Raw genomic sequence first — 20,045 nt, forward strand, 5'->3', positions numbered from 1 at the left:
CAAAAGAACATTGTTAGAAGTTTACCTCTTTGTATATCTTTTAGGATAGAAAATAACAGTGATTCATAAGAGACAGCCCAATATGAATTACACAGGGGAAGCCAGCTACACACGGAAATGATCCCGCTAACATAACACTATCTCCATCATTGACAAGAGCAGACTCTAGGCGTAAATTATTTTACTGCTAGTAATAAAAATATCGATTATTTTAACTTCCAATAAGGAAAAAAAAATTAACATTAGTTTCACACAGGTAAAGTTCACTGCTGACTCAATAACCATAGGCCACTCTTAGAAAGAAAAAACACGAGACACACTCTAACAGCAAAAACAACAAAAGCCTTCAAAACACCTTTAAAAATTTCTGGTATTCAACATGGGAAGTAAAAAACATACACAGGCACTTGATCTGCAACATAAAAATGCATGTACTTACAAGAGTTTTGTCTTGATTTTAACTGACTTTTGATTGAATTGCTGTGATTGTTTGATAAGCCCTAACGATTCCAATGTTTCTGGATCCAAGCGTTCCTTTAGAACTGTGTCTGAAACTAAATACTGTATTAAAAAATATTAAAGGCCATTTATTCCTCAGCATTCCAACCATGCATCCACAATCTTAAAACATGCAAAATAATTTTCTCAAATAAGAATATTAAAATCACATATTATATATATACACATATACAACTTTATAAAAAGGCTTAGAACTTCAATTTAACAAAAATGATGACTCTCAAAGTATTGAAAAATACAACACGTAGCTTTTTAAAACTTCACTAAAAATTATATGCATGCTCTCCATAGGCTACAAATGACAAGAACTACAGATGTAATTCTGATTAAAATTAAGTCTGATTAAAATTGAATTTTCTTTAAAATAATGCAGCACTTCAGCCTTCTTTCGTTTCTACTGTTTAAGTCAGATTCTAGTGCAGCAAAGACAAGGACATTATTCCAAATCTGAGTAATGCCATTCCTCCTTGGTTCTAAATTTATGAACATAAAATGGTTTACTAGACAATGATTATGACAAGTTCTAGAATTTATTATTTTTAAACTACCTCCATTCTTGTTCTCCTTGCTGAACAGTTTATGAAAAATCATTCAGTTTAAAAGCTGTCCACATCATTTCTACTCATCTGATAGATACTTACCTTTTCCTTAGTTAGAAATTTTCTAGATCAGGAATACCACCGAAGTTTCTATATGCATAGACAGTTTGATACAGTAGCATGCCTATTTCATAGAAATAGCATGTCTAATTTTACAAAGCATTCCATTTCAAAACCCAAGTCTCACCTTATAATGAACAGTCAACTGAATGTCAATATCCTTTTCCATTAACACAATTAATTGTGATTACAATCATTCCATAAAAAATTGAGAAATGGAAAGTATTTTTAAAAACTTACCAAACATGCTAATACCAATTGTGTAAAATAATCTCTCTTGCTTTTTTCTTCTAAACAATTTGTTTCAATATCTACAATGATGAAGGAAAAAAAGGTGAAAGTTTGATGACTGATTTTTCTAGACTACAGAAATATAACATACCTTGCTTCTTTAAAACTAGCTAAATTTAAAATACCTCATTCTGAATTGCGGGGAAAAGTTTAAACTGTGATAAGCATAAGCTGTCCTTCATACGCATATGAATAATTAGAATTAATTTCTCACGATATTGAAGACTGACCTTGTGACCAATGGCATATCCATAAAATGGTCAGTTGATTATGGAGCTATGTGCTAAGGCACTGGAAGCAACAAAGCTTCAAAAAACTACTGCTTTCAAAAAAAAAAATGGAAACATTCAGGAATTTCCTGGTGGTCCAGTGGTTAGTATTTGGTGTTTTCACTACCCAAGGCCTGGGTTCAACCCTTGGTTGAGGAACTAAGGACCCACAAGTCGTGTGGCATAGCCAAGGGAAAAAAAAAAGGAAACATTCAAGCAAAGTTTAAATGACCACGTGTCAGAGACAATAAGGTGGAAAATTGAACTGGGTGACAACAAAGATCTCTTCTAATACTAAAGACGCTATTATTCATGAAGATCAAGCCTTTGACTGACAACATTGGTACCACGTACCATGTTCTAACCAAGCTACTTGGTCACCAACTCTATGAAAACTGTATTAAAAGATTTTTTAACATCTTATTTTGAATTACAATTCTAATCAGCAAAGAAAAATTCAGTGAAGGTTTCATTTTCTTCCTACTTAAATATTTTTTTAAGAAAATGACACCTCCTTGAGCTTCAGTAAGTTATTCAAAGAATTTGTCAAACAATTTTCTCATCTAAAGTATAGAGGAAATAAACAATTAGTTCTAAACACTAAGCATCAAAAACTTCAACCAGGATTAGCAGGATTACCAGATTGATCTCAGAATTATTGTTTTAACTGATTACACACCATTACTTTGCTTTAAAAATCAACTTATATTTAAAATGTACTACAGAAAAAGGCACCCATTTTAGTGATGCAATAAAAATTCTCCTCTAAGAGTTCTAGGGTTCCCCTCAGACAGACATTGTATCACTGCTTTCCTTCAGTTTACTTTCTATTGACATCACTAAGAATCAAAAGAGAAGAGGATCTATTGTTAAACACATCCACATTTTCCTGGCCCTTCTCCACTTTTCCTTCTTGGAAAGTGCCATTTTCCAATATTCTGACTACTATAGCTAAGCACACGATCAGATCAAGGGTATTAAGGGAATTTCAGCGTGCTATTTATACACCCTGTAATGTACTGTAAATTGCAGTACAATCGCAATCCCTCAGTAAGACTTTAAATTCACGTGCATCTCGTCAATCTTTTCCAGGGACTTCCAAGTGGTCTCCCCATTAACTGGTTTTCTGGTCCCTCCCCAGCCTAGAACTTCAAACACACTGATCTTGAGAGGTCAGGACTAAATTGGGCCTCTTCTTTTAACTAATATCTATCTACTCTCCAAGGCCCTACAGTCCCTAAGATCTACCTCCAAAGTCCCAAAAATGAGAGTACTTGGGTAGCAGGTTCATCTTCTACAAACCAAATATATTCTCCTCTTAGCCACCAGACCTGATTAAGATACAACTCTCTGGGTTCTGACCATGTTAGGAAATGCTTAATGGGACCTCAGTAAATTTCTTAGCTAAACTATCTCAATCATCAACACAGGAATCTATTATCCCAATTATGCGTTCCCTATTTACTTTATTCTTTCTATTCTTCTAACTCATGAAACTATTCCAATAAATTCATATACTATTCCTGACTCCTCAACCCCAAATCAGCATCAAAGTTCTCTTTAATTTCCCTCTGATTTTCTAAAAAGTCCTCAGTCATTTAAAACTCTAGGCCCACTATTACCAATCACCTAACCCAGCTCAGATGTCCCAACAGTGCATCAAGTAACATCACACTTTCCTTTTGAGTTAATATATTAATAACTCTCAGGCCCGTTCACCTTACACGATTAGTCTTTTAAAGGAAAATGCTATCTCAACCAGGAAAATACAGCACTGATTTCCCTTATAATTGTCAAAATATTAGAAAGATAACATGATGCAGTAAAAACATCATGGACTCTAGAACCAAAAATACCCAGGTTCAAACTCTGCCTTACTAGCTGTGTGGCCTTGAGAAATTACTTTCTTAAGCTTCAATTTTCTGATCCATAAACCTACCTTACCGAAAACATTAAATGCTTAACATAGAGAAGATGTTCCAAAATGGCACCTATATTATTATCAGTTATAATCATTATAATTATCATGATCATTATCATTAGAGATAGCTCGCGTTCTTACTCTTATTCCCCTATCTTGGTCTGGGGTCACCCTGGGATCATTTTTTTTCTGCCAAGGGTAGGAGTGGGTGAGTGAGGGGGGCAGGTGTGGGAAATTCTCTTTCCAAGTTTGCCATCCTAATCTTGCTTGTAAAAATGGACTGGATAGGCTAAAAGAAATTTCCCAAGAGCAACCAAACACCATCTTCATGAATTCATGTTATTAGTAAAAAGCACTGACTTGTAACAATAATTCTTATTACTACACAACTATAAAGAGAAAATATATCCTAACAAGTCAATAAAAAAAAATTGATAAGCTGATAACTGATTACCCAGAGAAAGACAAAAATATATTTCTGACACTATCAAGGACTAACAGCTTCCACAAACTGATATCTACAAATCATTCTTTCAGGCTTATAAACGTATCAGTTCAGTTCAGTTGCTCAGTCGTGTCCAACTCTTTGCAACCCCATGGACTGCAACACACCAAGCTTCCCTGTCCATCACCAACTCCTGGAGCTTGCTCAAACTCATGTCCATCAAGTCAGTGATGCCATCCAACCATCTCATCCACTGTCGTCCCCTTCTCCTCCTGCCTTAAATCTTTTCTAGCATCAGAGTCTTTTCTAATGAGTCAGTTCTTCACGTCAGGTAGCCAAAGTATTGGAGTTTCAGCTTCAACATCAGTCCTTCCAATGAATATTCAGGACTGATTTCTTTTAGGATAGACTGGTTGGATCTCCTTGCAGTTCAAGGGACTCTCAAGAGTCTTCTCCAACACCGCAGTTCAAAAGCATCAATTCTTCGGTGCTCAGCTTTCTTTATGGTCCAACTCTCATATCCATACATGACTACTGGAAAAACCATAGCTTTGACTAGACAGACCTTTATCGGCAAAGTAATGTCTCTGCCTTTTAACATGCTGTCTAGGTTCGTCATAGCTTTTCTTCCAAGAAGCAAACATCTTTTAATTTCATGGCTGCAATCACCATCTGCAGCGATTTTGGAGCCCAAGAAAATAAAGTCTGTCACTGTTTCCACTGTTTCCCCATCTATTTGCCATGAAATGATGGGACCGGATGCCATAATCTTTGTTTTTTGAATGTTGAGTTTTAAGCCAGCTTTTTCACTCTCCTCTTTTACTTTCATCAAGAGGCTCTCAGTTCCTCTTCACTTTCTGCCACAAGGGTGGTATCATCTGCATATCTGAGGTTACTGATATTTCTCCTGACAATCTTGATTCCAGCTTATGCTTCATCCAGCCTGGCATTTCTCATGATGTACTCTGCATATAAGTTAAATACACAGAGTGACAATATACAGCCTTGACCTACTCCTTTCCCAATTTGGAACCAGTCCATTGTTCCATGTCTGGTTCTCACTGTTACTTCTTGACCTGCAGATTTCTCAGAAGGCAGATAAGGTGGTCTGGTATTCCTATCTCTTGAATAATTTTCTAGTTTGTTGTGATCCACAGTCAAAGGCTTTGGCATAGTCAATAAAGCAGATGTTTTTCTGGAACTCTCTTGCTTTTTCTACGATCCAATGGATGTTAGCAAGTTGATCTCTGGTTCCTCTGCCTTCTCTAAATCCAGCTTGAACATCTAGAAGTTCTTGGTTCACATGTGTTGAAGCCTTGCTTGGAGAATTTTCAGCACTACTTTGCTAACGTGTGAGATGAGTGCAATTGTGAGGTAGTTTGAACATTCTTTGGCATTGCCTTTCTTTGGGATTGGAATGAAAACTGACCTTTTCCAGTTCTGTGGCCACTGCTGAGTTCCCCAAATTTGTTGGCATATTGAGTTTGAGTGCAACACTTTCACAGCATCATCTTTTAGGATTTGAAATAGCTCAGCTACAATTCCATCATCTCCACTAGCTTTGTTTATAGTGATGCTTCCTAAGGTCCACTTGACTTTGCACTCCAGGATGTCTGACTCTAGGTGAGTGATCACAACATCGTGGTTATCTGGGTCAGTAAGATCTTTCTGTATAGTTCTTCTGTGTATTCTTGCCACCTCTTGTTAATATCTTCTGCTTCTGTTAGGTCCATACCATTTCTGTCCTTTATTGAGCCCATCTTTGCATGAAATGTTCCCTTGGTATCTCTAATTTTCTTGAAGAGATCTCTAGTCTTTCCCATTCTATTGTTTTCCTCTATTTTTCTGCACTGATCACTGAGGAAGGCTTTCTTATCTCTCCTTGCTATTCTTTGGAATTCTGCATTCAGATGGGTATATCTTTCCTTTTCTCCTTATAGTAAAAACAATTTTTTAAATTGAAACTTGACTCATGTTGTATTTATTTGTAATATAATATCTTTAGCGCCTGCTCTAAAAATTAAAATCAATCAATCCAATAGATAGCAAAGACAAATACTTTATCATCTAAATCTGGAGTTTTAAGATTGACAGAAGGCACAATTAATAATTATGCCAGGGAAAACAAAACAGAAAGGGGACACACTGTCATCCAATCAATTGTCTGCTCTTTTCATTTATCACTCAGTCCACATACATTTTGACCTGTTCATAACATTACTGATGTTATAAAATCTTAAACATCATGAAGGATCAAGGACCAGGCATTTAGATTTGTTGCAATCAAATTCCAGATTCTCAGTAAGACAAATTAAGTAACCTATCTCATTCTAAGAGTTAAGATTAATGAGCTAAAGTAAAGTAATTAATTCCAGCCTGAAAAACTCTCAGAGAATAAGTCTTATTTTAAAGTGAATATTATAATGTCTGGTAATGTTTTCTAACAGATCAAAGTTACAGAAAGTTAAAGACTGATGTGGAAAACTGTGCTCAGATACTTTAATTCAGATTTAAAATCAGAGAAATATATTTGTAATATACATTATTTTTCAAATCCATGCTTCCCATGGAGGGATACTACCTCTTGTTCCAAGTCAAAGAAATTCTATTCTTATCTTGCATGTGAAAATGAAAGTCACTCAGTCGTCTCTGACTCTTTGCAACCCAATGGACTACACAGTCCATGGAGTTCTCCAGGCCAGAATACTGGAGTGGGTAGCCTTTCCCTTCTCCAGGGGATCTTCCCAACCCAGGGATTGAACCCAGGTCTCCCACATTGCAGGCAGATTCTTTACCAGCTGAGCCACCAGGGAAGCCCAAGAATACTGGAGTGGGTAGCCTATCCCTTCTCCAGGGATCTTGCATGAATTCTTATTTATTCTGGACAAAGAGAGAAGTTTTATTTCCAAAGCTGGTTTCTCATCCTCAAAAACAAAAGTATTTTTGATTTCTCTGGCTCTTCTTGCTCTTTTTAAAATTAAAAATCAAAAGAGTACAATAGCAAAGTAATTATCTCTTGAGTGTCCTAAGTTTGATATTCTGACAATCATTGATAACCTGCATTGAATAATATTAATTAGGTGGTTACTAAAATCTGAATAATTCAGACTAACTTCAGAAAACCTGGATTTTTAAACCTGAAATGACTTAACTTAGCTCAATTTTATACAAAGATACATTTGGAAAAATTCAAACCATTTAAATTATAAACTAGAACTATTTAAATATAGTGATTAAACTCACATTTGACTTACAATACTATATTCTCTATAAAGTAAAAAAAATATAATCTAGATTTGTAGAAACATTTGTAAAATCCTTAGCTTAAAAAAAAATATTTTATTTAACAAAGAACATTAATTTTCCAAACACTTTTTACAAGTGAAATAAATGGTATTTATAAGTGAAATTAATACAGGCTTATTAATACCTACCTAATATGCAGAATACATCAGCAAGAATGGAGGGCATATCCTCACGAAATTCCTAATTTAAAAAAAATATAATTATTCATAGTAAATCCTAGAATAGCACACTAGCAAGTATTATGGGTTCACAATAACACTCTTCAGTAAAACTTAAAAACAAAACCCTAATACCACTATGTTGACAAATAAAATTCTTCAAGTTTCATAATACAGAGAAAATTAAGACAGGGAGATAATGGTTAGAAAACCTGTTTAAATGTCTACCATGAAATAACTTGAGTTAAAAAAAAAAAAAGAACCTTAAACAAGCACCTCAAGAAATAATAAAAAACACAAATGAGTAACATTTTTCCAATGAAGTTTCATGTCAGAAACTACTGGAATTTGGAGTACCTTACACCTATCTAAAGTAAGTGTTTAAAGTGGTACATTTTTCATCTAAAACTTTAAATGCTGTGCTCGTACCTGAGTCAACACTGACCTAAGCAAAAATCATAGTATTCAGAACAGAAATCTGAAAAATGCAATAAGTACAAGCAGTTGTCTCATAACTCAAGATTCTCTGAAGATGAAAATAATTACCAAAAAACTGTATTTTCCTTATGCACTGATGTTTGCAGTCTTTGGAGAAATGGATCCAACATTTATAATAGATTTGTCTCCTGACTTCACACTCCCATGCCCAATTTTAGAGCCATTTTTCATTAGTAAGGATCACTGTTCAATTACTGCAATTAGTTTGCTGGCACTATAGCAACACTAAAATTAGCCTATTTTCAGAGAGTAAAGAAAAGAAATATAATTCTAAAGGAAAACCTGGCAGCTGTAAGAGACACAAGATATGTTTCTGTGGCTAAGATAAGGGACAGTGCAATATGGGACTATGAGAATCTAGCCATGACAAAGGTTCCAGCTGCAGAAGCATATATATTACTAAGCACTCAAAGAAAGGGAAGCTAAGTAAGAATGAAACACATTAAGTTCATTTGGACTCTTCACTCTCAATAAGTGGGAAGAGTATTAGAATCAAATTCCATTAACACAATAAACCCTATACTCATGCTCAATTTACAGAATGAAATGACCTTAATTGCCAATCAGACATTAGTCTTTTCTTAAGGGCTATGAAATCTGGCTATGTCTACTTGAATGAAAGTGCTCCAAAATAATAGAGCAAGACAAGAGTTTTCAAACACAGAATATCACTTATTGAAGAAATAGACTACTTCTACATGAACTAATCAGACAGAGACAGTTTAGGGGTAAAAGAGAAACTCATACTGAACCTCTACTGCTCAAATATATCTCAATGGGGGGGATGGGGGGAAAAAATCACAACAACTAAACACAGAAATTCCTTAAGACTGTCCTTGGGAAAGCAGAAAAATCATACAAAGCTAAAGGCTACAGACATTTAAAGCCTACAGAAATTCATACGGATATCGAGAAACTCCAGGTACCACCTCAAAAATACTTATTATGAAGGCTGTTCTCAACTGTACATGTAATTTTATTTATACAAGTGTAAAACCCAGCCTAGTAAAAATAAAATATCACTTGTAAAAAAAAAATGAAACTTAACCCCTGCTGTACAATAAACATCTTTACAATTTGAGAGTTCATCTTTCAATTCAAATCCCAAACAACCACGAAAAGTATCTTGTCTGAATCTAATTTAACCTTTCTAGTAAACAAAAGTGTGTGTGTGTTAGTCGCTCAGTCGTGTCTGACTCTTAGTGACCCCATGGACTGTATCCTGCCAGGCTCCTCTGTCCATGGAATTCTCCAGGAAAGAATACTGGAGAGGGTTGCTATTCCCTTCTCCAGGGAATCTTTCCTACTCAGGTCTCCTGCATTGCAGGCAGTTTCTTTACCAACTGAGCCACCGGGGAAGCCCACTAAACAAAAGAGTGAAACAAAGGTTTTTTCCTCACCTTTAAATAGCCACTGAAAGGTGAGGAAAAAAATCTAGTTAATATTTTCTAAAGCAAACATGAAAATTAGCATTAAGTTAGAACCATACAACTTCATTTTAAAATAATTTCATCCTCAGTTTTTAAAATATATTTAATTTCTAAACATAACCACAAACAAAAGAAAATGTCTTGTTATGTTAATATTGAGAGAACATTCTAACCAATTTTTTTATAGATGTTTTTGCCCTCCCAGCTTACCTAATACTTTCTGCTCTACTCATAGCCACAGAAAAAGATTAAAATACCTATATAACTGTCCAGTAACAATGGCTTACCATTTTGAATAAAATAAAACACAAGTTATATACTTCAGTATCCCTTGTATCAAACACAAAAAAAAATGTTAACAATTATCAAATTAAAAAACCATACGCATACTTACACTGATGTCACTAAGAACATTAGATGCCTGTTCATGCTTTAGATTTCCTTTAATGACGTGGTATGATAATTCATAAAGAGCTTGCTGGAAATCTGTCAAACATAAAAGAAAGAGTGTAAGGACACAATCTCTTAAACATGAAAGGTAGACTCTCTAAGGGAAGACCTATGTATTTCCTACTTTCAGATTATTATAAACACCAATAATGACTAAGAAAAATATATTTCTAATGCTTTTCTCTAGCAGATTTTTTCCTTTTATTTTCACAAAAACACAATACTTAAAGAGTAGAAAAAGGCATGCTACGGTTCATGGGGTCGCAAAGAGCCAGACATGACTGAGCGACTGAACTGAACTGAACTGAACTGACTGCACTACTGTAACATAACTACTGCCTGAGCACCTCCTTCCAATCCTTTTCTGTATGTCTACATATTTTACATACTTGCATTCAGAGTTCACATCATTTGGTACTCTGATTCCCCGACAAACACTTTTAAAAATATTTCCTCCTAGTACCAAAGTCTACGAAATTATTTTTAAGGACTGCATAGAACTCCAACAAATGAATATAAATTAACCATTCTTCTCACCAAGAGATTTTGCAGATTTTTCTAACTACATTCAGATTATAGTTAATTCAATCTCAGGGCTACACTGACAACAAACAGGTAAGGAATAACAGTAAATATAAAACCCATACCCTGTCAGAGAAATTTCTTCCCAAACCTAAACCTCAATTTTTCCTCTATTTCCATCAGAATTCAAACTAAAATATATTCAGCCCTCTGTATCCACAAATTCTGTACCCATGAATATGAAGGGCTGACTTTATTCACTGTACTATGCAATTTTATATAAGGGACTTGAGAATACTCGGATTTTGCTATTTGAGGGGGCTCCTGGAACCAATTCCCTGTAGATACTAAGGGATGATCATAATTACATATGTACATACAGACAAAAAAAAACAGCAGTCCTGTGAGAACTGTCAACCACAAGTACAGTTGTCTCATTCACAATTAGCATAGCCCCCCTTTCCTGGAGGAGTTTTGGGAGGAGGTAGGAGTTAATGGTCAGGTGAACATATCCTTCCAGCTACCTTTTTCTTTAGTCCCAAACACTAAAATCTTTATCTCCTTCCTCTCTTTAAAAGTAAGAAAATAAGTAACTCTAAAAACATTAATGTAAAACAAAGTCAGTTTATAACCCCCTTGAAGGAAATCAAAAAATCTTTCAGGGCAACACAGCAAGTTAGGAAATCAAATATTTAGGAGTTTCCCGGTGGTCTAGTGGTTAGGGGAGAAGTCTGCCATGTTTTCGACATAAAGTTTCTATTTTGCCCTTTGAAATGTGTCTCCTCGGGAGCTATTTTGAGACACTGGAATGCAAACAAGTTGCTTCTCTTGTTACTTGCGCCCCCCAGTTTTGCCTAAGATTTCAGTAATAGCGGTTGATACAATGTCAGCACTGGTGGTTTCGAGTGCTCCCCAGGGCGATTGCTTTCTCCTAAGAGCAATTGCACCCCACTCCAGTACTCTTGCCTGGAAAATCCCATGGACGGAGGAACCTGGAAGGCTGCAGTCCATGGGGTCGCTAAGAGTCAAACACGACTGAGCGACTTCACTTTCACTTTTCACTTTCACGCATTGGAGAAAGAAATGGCAACCAACTCCAGTGTTCTTGCCTGGAGAATCCCAGGGATGGGGGAGCCTGGTGGGCTGCCGTCTATAGGGTCACGCAGAGTCAGACATGACTGAAGTGACTTAGCAGCAGCAGCAACAGCAATGGCAACCCACTCCAGTACTCTTGCCTGGAAAATCCCATGGGCGGAGGAGCCTGGTGGGCTGCAGTCCACGGGGTCGCTAAGAGTCGGAAACGACTGAGCAACTTCCCTTTCACTTTTCACTTTCATGCGTTGGAGAAGGAAATGGCAACCCACTCCAGTGTTCTTGCCTGGAGAATCCCAGGGACAGAGGAGCCTGGTGGGCTGCCATTTATGGGGTCGCACAGAGTCGGACACGACTGAAGCGACTTAGCAGCAGCAGCTAGTGGTTAGGACTCGGTGCTTTCACTGCCATGCCCTAGGTTCAATTCCTGTACAGGGAACTGAGATCCCGCAATCCATTCAGCTCAGCCATAAAAATAAAAAAATGTTTAAAAGAAATTAAATACTTAAAAATCTTCTCCTTTGGTCTACTTACTACTAGCCACAAAAAGGAACATAATAGAAATCAAAACTTGTATCAATCTCCCCTTAAACAATGAAAATAGTATATTATAATGAAATTAATTTGTTCACTAAATTATTCACAAAAGAAATATAGCCAGATTATTCCAATTCCTCATGAAGGATTCATTAAATATATTCTACCTTTCTCACAAATATGCCTTCATTATGCTTATAATAAATTCATAAAAACTAAAATGCAAAAGAAAAATCTGTTACTATGGTAGGAATATGAGGTCATTTTGATGCTTTCAATTAGCATTAATAAAATGCTTTTGTAACAAATAATATTCATTTGAAATTATCCACATAACTAAGATTTTTTAAAAAGCAATCACTCACCGAAGAACAAAACAGCTGAGCATCATAAACTAAATTCCCGTAAGAATATGGGCTCACAGGGGCTGAGGGAATTCTAACCTTAATCAAAGGAGATTAAAATAGAGAACAAATGGCCCAGGTCATTTTGCTGACACTGACACCAAAACAATCACAATGTAATCCACAAAGTAGCAAAGACAGTCCCCAATTCACATGTCATTTAAATACCCATTTAAATGACTAGGAACTCCTGCTGTATTTTATCCACAGAAACAGTACGTGATGTCTTAGAGACTACCAAGGCTAGTCCACAAAACCCTGCTAAATCTACACTAAAATTGAAAAACTTTAGATTTACAATGGGGAGGAAAATTTACAACTCTTATACAGAAAAGAATAAATGCTAACATTTCAGAAAAAGCAGCTTTAAGAACAGCCACAAGTAAAAGGGATTTCTAGAGATTCTAGACATTCTTTGTGAAATATGAGCATAGCCACTAGTTATGTCAAATATCACTAGGAATGCTCATGTTCATCAGCCATCCTTACTATGTTATTTTATGGGGGGGGAGGGGACTTATAAAAAGAACTTATAAAAGCAGCAGCATGTGCAAGGGAAACTGCCTTCCTGAAATGAAATCAATTTGGAGAGAGAAGCAAAAAGAGAAAAGACAGAAGGAACAATATCCAAAGTCAATGCCCCTGAGATATACAAAGGAAATTCTAAAGAAACAACATTCAGTTCCCTGCAAGTAGGCAAGAGCAAGAAAGAGAAAGTGAAAGTGAAGTGCTCAGTCGTTTCCGACTCTTTTGCTACCCGTGGACTGGAGCCCACCAAGCTCCTCCATCCATGGGATTCTCCAGGCAAGAATACTGGAGTGGGTTGCCATTTCCTTCTCCAGGGGATCTTCCCCACCCAGGGATCAAACCCAGGTCTCCCACATTGCAAGCAGACGCTTTAACCTCTGAGCCACCAGGGAAGCCCAGAGAACCCTCACAATTGAGCCAATGAGGCCACACCCCTACTAATTTGAGTTTCATATGTGAATCAGAACAACCATGCAAGTTAACAATAGTCTGATAGTTATTAAAGATCTAAATTGTTTCATTTAAAACTGTTAAGAGTAACCACCCTGTTATGCTATTTATAGCTTTGCTGAGAATGTTTTTTTTAACCCACTTAAGGTTTCAAACACAAACAAGATACAAGTTAACTGAGAAGTTAGAAACTTGTTTCAAACATAAGGAGAGGGAAAACTATCCAGTGCTTTTAAAAAGGACTCTTTTTTTTAGTTTCTTACTCTTCTGACAGTCAACTGACTTATTCAAAAATGGCATTGTATTAACAACCTCAAAAATCTTTATGAATGATCTGAAATTTTAAAAGCAGGATGACTATAAAATAACTTTGGGGATTGAGCAAGGAGTTTTAACAAGTCTTACCCAAATGACAGAAAGAAAAATGGTTCATTCACTCATTTGAAAATGCTTTCTACTCAAAAATCCAAATGTTCTTCAAAAAGTATATATTTTCATATTAAGATAATATTTAATTTTTGATAAAAGGAAACATTTACAGAAAATTAATAACTTATTTAAAATAGAATATTGATTATAAATTATTTTTCCAGATTGGAAAAAAATGTCATTGATTATACCCCCAGTGAAAGCTACATATGAAAATGGTTTAAATTACTGGGCATCATTGCTTTTGTTTTTGCCCCTCCTTTTCTGAATCCATATATCTAATTTTAAATTCAAAAAAATTAAACAGTAAATCCTTTAAAATAACTAAAAATTTACATTCAGTTTAATTGCATAACACTTTACTTAATAAATCATATTTGAGATATGCAGTCATAAACAACTCCTTTGCTTGTAATGTTTTCCATGACAACTGCCTTTAACAAGATCCCCAGATACCACCTAAACATAACCAGCTTTAGTAAAAACACTGAACCTCAGTTTCTGCAAGTTTCCTAGCACAAACAAGATCAGAATTAGTTTCTCTTTCCATGCTAGCTCTTCTATTTATAAAATTTAATGGAAAACAGGGTATTTTATTAATTTTGACCAAGCCAAATCTCATAGCTATGATATTTTTAAAAGTCTTACCTCTATAAGTTGAACTATCGTGGCTTTTATTTTCACTGAGGATCCGGCATAAATGTAAACTAGAATAAAACAAATAATCTGTATTAATTTCTAATTCTAACACAGATAATCCTTATACAGCAAATTCTATCAACTAAAAACATCTGGAAATGTATTACACATTTTAAGTCCATTAGTTTATAATTTAAATAAAATAAACCTAAAAACCATAATTGGAAGATGCTAATGAATCAAGACATTATTTTGAATGAAAACAGGTAAATAAAAGAATGAAAATCAAGCACTTATTCTGACTTTTGTATACAAACGAACAGTTGATAAGAAATGCCTCTGTTAGTATTTCAGCTAACAAAGGTATGATAGAACAGCACCATTTTTAAGTCCCTAATAAATTTAAGGATCTAGGCATCTATCAATGGCTGTTCACATCCTAAGACGCAATCAGATATTATGTGCCTCCTGATCCTAATGCAAGAATACACCACCACGTATGAAGTTGTCTTTGAGGAGGGGGAGCAAAACTTAAATACAAACTGTGGGAAACTCTATAGGACAATGGCCCAGTCTCTTCAACAAATATATTACAAGGAAAAATAAAAGATGGTGGGGGAGCCTCAGGGTAAAAAAGGCTTAAGAAGTACATCTATTGCAATGTATGCACTTCCCTCGTAGCTCAGATGGTAAAGAATCCGCCTGCAATGCGGGAGACCTGAGTTTGATCCCTGGGCTGGGAAGATCCCCTGGAGGAGAGCATGGCAACCCACTCCAGTATTCTCGCCTGGAGAATCCCCATGGACTGTAGCCTGCCAGGCTCCGCTGTCCATGGAATTTCCCAGGCAAGACTACTGGAGCAGGTTGCTATCTCCTATTCCAGGGGATCCTCCCGACTCAGGGATCGACCTGCTTCTCTTACGTCTTCCGCATTGGCAGGTGGATTCTTTACCGCTGAGACACTTGGGAAGCTCCATTAAATATGCACAGATATATATATTGAAAAATACTGAAATACATCAAGGTTAACATGGGTTTATTCCAAATACACAAAGTTGGTTCAAATTAATTTACCACATTAAACTTTTAAAATCACAAAATAGTTCAGAAAGTTTCTATTATTAGTTTTCTGTCTTTTTATGCATAAACATTTGACAAAATTCAATAACCATTCACTATTTTTTTTAAAAAAACTTTTTAAAAATTAAGAGTAAGAAAAAAAGTTGTAACTTGATAAAGTAGCAGTTCTGATAGTGTGGTTCACAAACCCCTGATCCCCAAGACAGTTTCTGGCATTCTGCAAGGTCAAAACTATATTCGTAATAGTACTAAGACTGCATTTCCCTTCTTACTGTACTGACATTCGCACTAATAATTCAAAAGCAAAGGAAGGTGAGACTGCTGGCACCTTAGCATTCATTAGGGTAGTAGCACCAAACTGTCTCACTGAATTCTTCACAATCAGGAAGTCAAAGAATAAAAAAACAATTTTTTTTAAGAAATCAAAGAATAAAGTCAGTCTCATGTAAGATGTCACCAAATTGTTTCATTACATCTCTCATGATCATTCACACAAACAAAAGCCAGTTTCACTTAAGAACGTCCTTGATGGGAGTGGCTCAGCAAGATGGCAAAATAGGAGGTCCCAGGCCTTCCTTCCTCCCATAGAAACACAACTCAACAATACATATCCACAATTCCCTTTATGAGAAATTCAGAAACAGTTAAGAGGCTCCTGCACCCCAGGCAAGAACTAAACCAGCTGCATGAAAGCTCCTAGGAAAATACATGATGCTTTTTCACCATGGTCCCTACTCCTGGCACAGCACCGCATGACTGGAAGGTAATTCCCAATTTCCAAATTCTCTCTGAGGAGGGAAAGAGAAGACTGGACTATATATACATCTAACGTTCTTCCGGGGGCAGGGGCAGCGAGGGGGTTCGGGGGGTCAGGGAGGTGCCCAACAGCTTGGCAATCTCTCCCTCAAGGGAGAAAGAGAAAACTAGAGCGTGTGCCCAGTATTCCAGCTTTGGGGGAGGGGGCACTACCTGAGAGACTGGTTTCTGTCTAGCCTGACTCGGGGCACTGATGGTACCCAGCATACTCTAGCTGCCTGGGAGCCACTAAGAACAAAAAAAAAGCTGGGTGGCATGCATGCTGCTGCTTCAGAGGACCCTAGAGTACAACAGATGGACACCAGAGGAAGCGAGAGAGGGAAAGCTTGTAGAAAATCCCTCTAATCTGGAATCTACACATTAGGCCAGAGAAGACACATCCAGAGAAAAATTTGAGAGGCTCCCAGAATCTACAGCCAAGCTGATTGGTAAAGGCGTTTCCTTGCACTGAAGCAGTCCATAAAGCCTGGGATAAAAGAGTGTTTTTTCAAATGCAAAGATAACCAACACAAAACTACAAGGAACATAAAGAAACAGGTAAAATTGGTCCAATAAAAGGAACAAAATTTGTCTTCAGAAACTGATCCTAAAGAATTAGAGCTATGTGGATTATCTGACAACGAATTTAAAATAACCATCATAGAGATGCTCAGCGAGTTCAGGAAAATGATGCATGAAGAGAATGAGAATGACAAAAGGACAGAAAATTTTAAAAGAACCAAACAAATTCTGGCGCTAAAGAACACAACTAAACTGAAAAATTTGTTAGATGTTCAACAGCATTATGGACAGTCATATACAAAATAACGAAATTGGATACTTCTTACATCATACACAAAAATCAACTCAAAATAGATCAAATACATAAAAATAAGACCAGAAACTGTAAAAGCCCTAGAAAAAAACAGGAAGAAAGCTTCATGACATTGGTCTTGGCAATGATTTCTTGGATGTGACACCAAAAGCACAGACAATGCAAGCAAAAACAGTCAAGCGGACCATCAAACTAAACACTGTACGCACAGCGGAGAACTGACAAACAAAATGAAAGGCGGGGGACTTCCCTGATGCTCCAGTGGCTGAAGCTCCATGCTTCTACTGCAGGGACACAGTTTGACCCCCGAGGAGCTAGGACGCTGCATGCCTCAAGTTGTGGCCAAAAAAAAGAAAAGGTAACCTATGAAATAGGGGGAAAAAAGGTTTGTGAACCATCCATGTATCTGATAAGGGGCTAACATTCAAAATATATAAGAAACACCTACAACTCAATTGCAAGAAAACAACCTGATTAAAAAATGAATTGTTGTTTAGTCACTAAGCCATGTCCGACTCTTGCAACCCCATGGACTGTAGCCTGCCAGGTTCCTCTGTCCATGGGACTCTCCAGGCAAGAATACTGGAGTGGGTTAAATAGACATTTTTGCAAAGAAGATCTACAAGGGTCTTTCCCTGGTGGTTCAGTGGTTAAGACTCTGCGCTCCCAATACAGGGGGCATGGGTTTGATCCCTGGTTGGGGAACTAAGATCCCACATGTCGCAAGGCATAGCCTAAAAAAAAAAAGGACAGACAAAATGGCCAATAGGTTATGAAAAGATGCTCAACATCACTTATTATCAGAGAAATGCAAATCAAAAACAAAATGAGCTATCACCTCACACTTGTAAAAGTGGTCATTATCAAAAAACTGCAAGCAAACAAATGACATCTGATAAAGGACTATTATCCAAAATATACAAATAACTCTTAAAACTCAACAATAAGAAAACAACCAACCAATTTAAACATGAGCAAAGACCTTAACTGACATCTCATCAAAAGATATACAGATGGCAAATGAGCATATGAAAAGATGTTCCACATCATACATCATCACAGACATGGAAACTAAAACAATGAGATATCACTACACACTTATTAGAATGGCCACAATCTGGAACACTGCCAACACCAAATGCTGGTGAGGATGTGGTGCAACATAACACTCAATCATCTTTAGTGGCAAGGAAAAATGGGACAGCCACACTGGAACACAGTTTAGTGGTTTCTTACAAGAGTAAACATACTCTTACCTTACAATCCAACTCTCTCACTCCTTGATACTTACCCAAAGGAGAGGAAAACTTACGTCTACACAAAAACCTGCACAAGGATGTTAACAGCACCTTCATTCATAACTACCAAAGCTTGGAAGCAACCAGGATGTCCTTCGATAGGTGAATGGATAAACAAACTGGTACATCACACAATGGAATATTATGCAGCACCATACAGAAATAAGCTATAAAGCAATGAAGCTATGACAAGACATGGACATGGGAAACCTTCAGTGCACATTAATCAGTCAACAAAGTCAATCTGAAAAATCTACACAGTGTATGTTTCTAACTATATGTCATTCTGGAAAAGGCAAAACTATGGAGACAGTAAAAAGTTCAGTGGTTACCAGGGGCTAGGAAGAAAGATGAAGAGGCAGAACACAGAGGATTTTTAGGGTAGTGAAAATACTCAGATACTATAATGATGGATGCATGTTATTATGGTCTAAACCCATAAAATGTGCAACACCAAGAGTGAAAACAAAGGTAAACTATGAATTGGGGGCAATTATGATTTGTCAATGCAGATTCACCAATTGTAACAAATGTATCACTCTGGTGGGGAAATGTTGATAATGTGGGAGGTTATGCATGTGTGGGGACAGGGGGTAAATGGGAAATTTATGTACCTTTTTCTCAATTTTTCTGTGAACCTAAAACACCTGTTTTTAGAAAGTAACAGAAAATAAGTGTTAGGGAGGATATGAAGAAACTGGAAACCTTGTGCACTGTTTGTGGGAATGTAAAATGGTGAATAGTACGAGAGTTCCTCAAATAAGTAAAAACAGAACTACCATACAACCCAGCAACCCCACTTCTAGGTATTTACTCATAAAAGTTGAAATCAGGGTATCAAAGAGGTATTTGCAGTCTCATATTTATTGCAGCATTATTCACAATAGCCAAGAGATAGGAAAAAACCTAAATGTCCATCAAGAGATGAGTACATAAAGAAAACCTCATGAATATACAATGGAACGCTATTCAATAATAAATCCTGTCATATACAACAACATGGATGAGCCATGAAGATAGTATGCGAAACAAAATAGCCACAGAAGGATAAATACTACATGACTCCACTTATATGAGGTATCTAAAGTAATCAAGCTCACAGAAGCAAAAAGTAGAATTTCAGTGGTTGCCAGGGGCTAGAGGGATAGAGAAACGGGAACCTGCTGTTCAATGTGTATAAATGTCAGCCATCCAAGATTAAAAAGATCTAAAGATCTGTTGTACATTGTGCTTATCGTTAACAATACTGCACTGTTTACTTAAAAATGTGTTAAGATTTATCTGTTATATGTTTGTATCTACAATAAAGAAAATGTCCTTAATGAATTTTATTAAATCCTAGCCCTGAGAACATGTTTTTTTTAGAATACATATTTTTAATATTCTATGTGGCAAATTGGAACATATACATAAAACATTTTTGTCACACACCAAAATACCATGGTTGTCTCCAGGAAAATCACTTATGCAATTGTTTGAATTGTGAGCTG

The 20,045-nt window shown here is 36.4% G+C and overlaps 1 protein-coding gene across 14 annotated transcripts in view; it reads right to left on the reverse strand.

Annotated features, from left to right (window-relative positions):
• Positions 1-20,045, reverse strand: part of THOC2 (THO complex subunit 2) — a 118,753-nt gene that overhangs the window by 88,963 nt on the left and 9,745 nt on the right. For all 14 annotated transcript variants that reach the window (XM_061409456.1, XM_061409452.1, XM_061409457.1 and 11 more), the window contains exons 2-6: positions 14,557-14,615; positions 9,891-9,982; positions 7,539-7,590; positions 1,419-1,489; positions 440-561 (exon numbers count right to left, since the gene is read on the reverse strand). In XM_061409456.1, coding sequence (XP_061265440.1) covers positions 440-561; positions 1,419-1,489; positions 7,539-7,590; positions 9,891-9,982; positions 14,557-14,615 — 396 coding nt within the window. The remainder of the gene's footprint in view (positions 1-439; positions 562-1,418; positions 1,490-7,538; positions 7,591-9,890; positions 9,983-14,556; positions 14,616-20,045) is intronic.

Source organism: Bos javanicus, chromosome X (genome assembly GCF_032452875.1).
Source record: "Bos javanicus breed banteng chromosome X, ARS-OSU_banteng_1.0, whole genome shotgun sequence".
Lineage (NCBI taxonomy): Eukaryota > Metazoa > Chordata > Mammalia > Artiodactyla > Bovidae > Bos > Bos javanicus.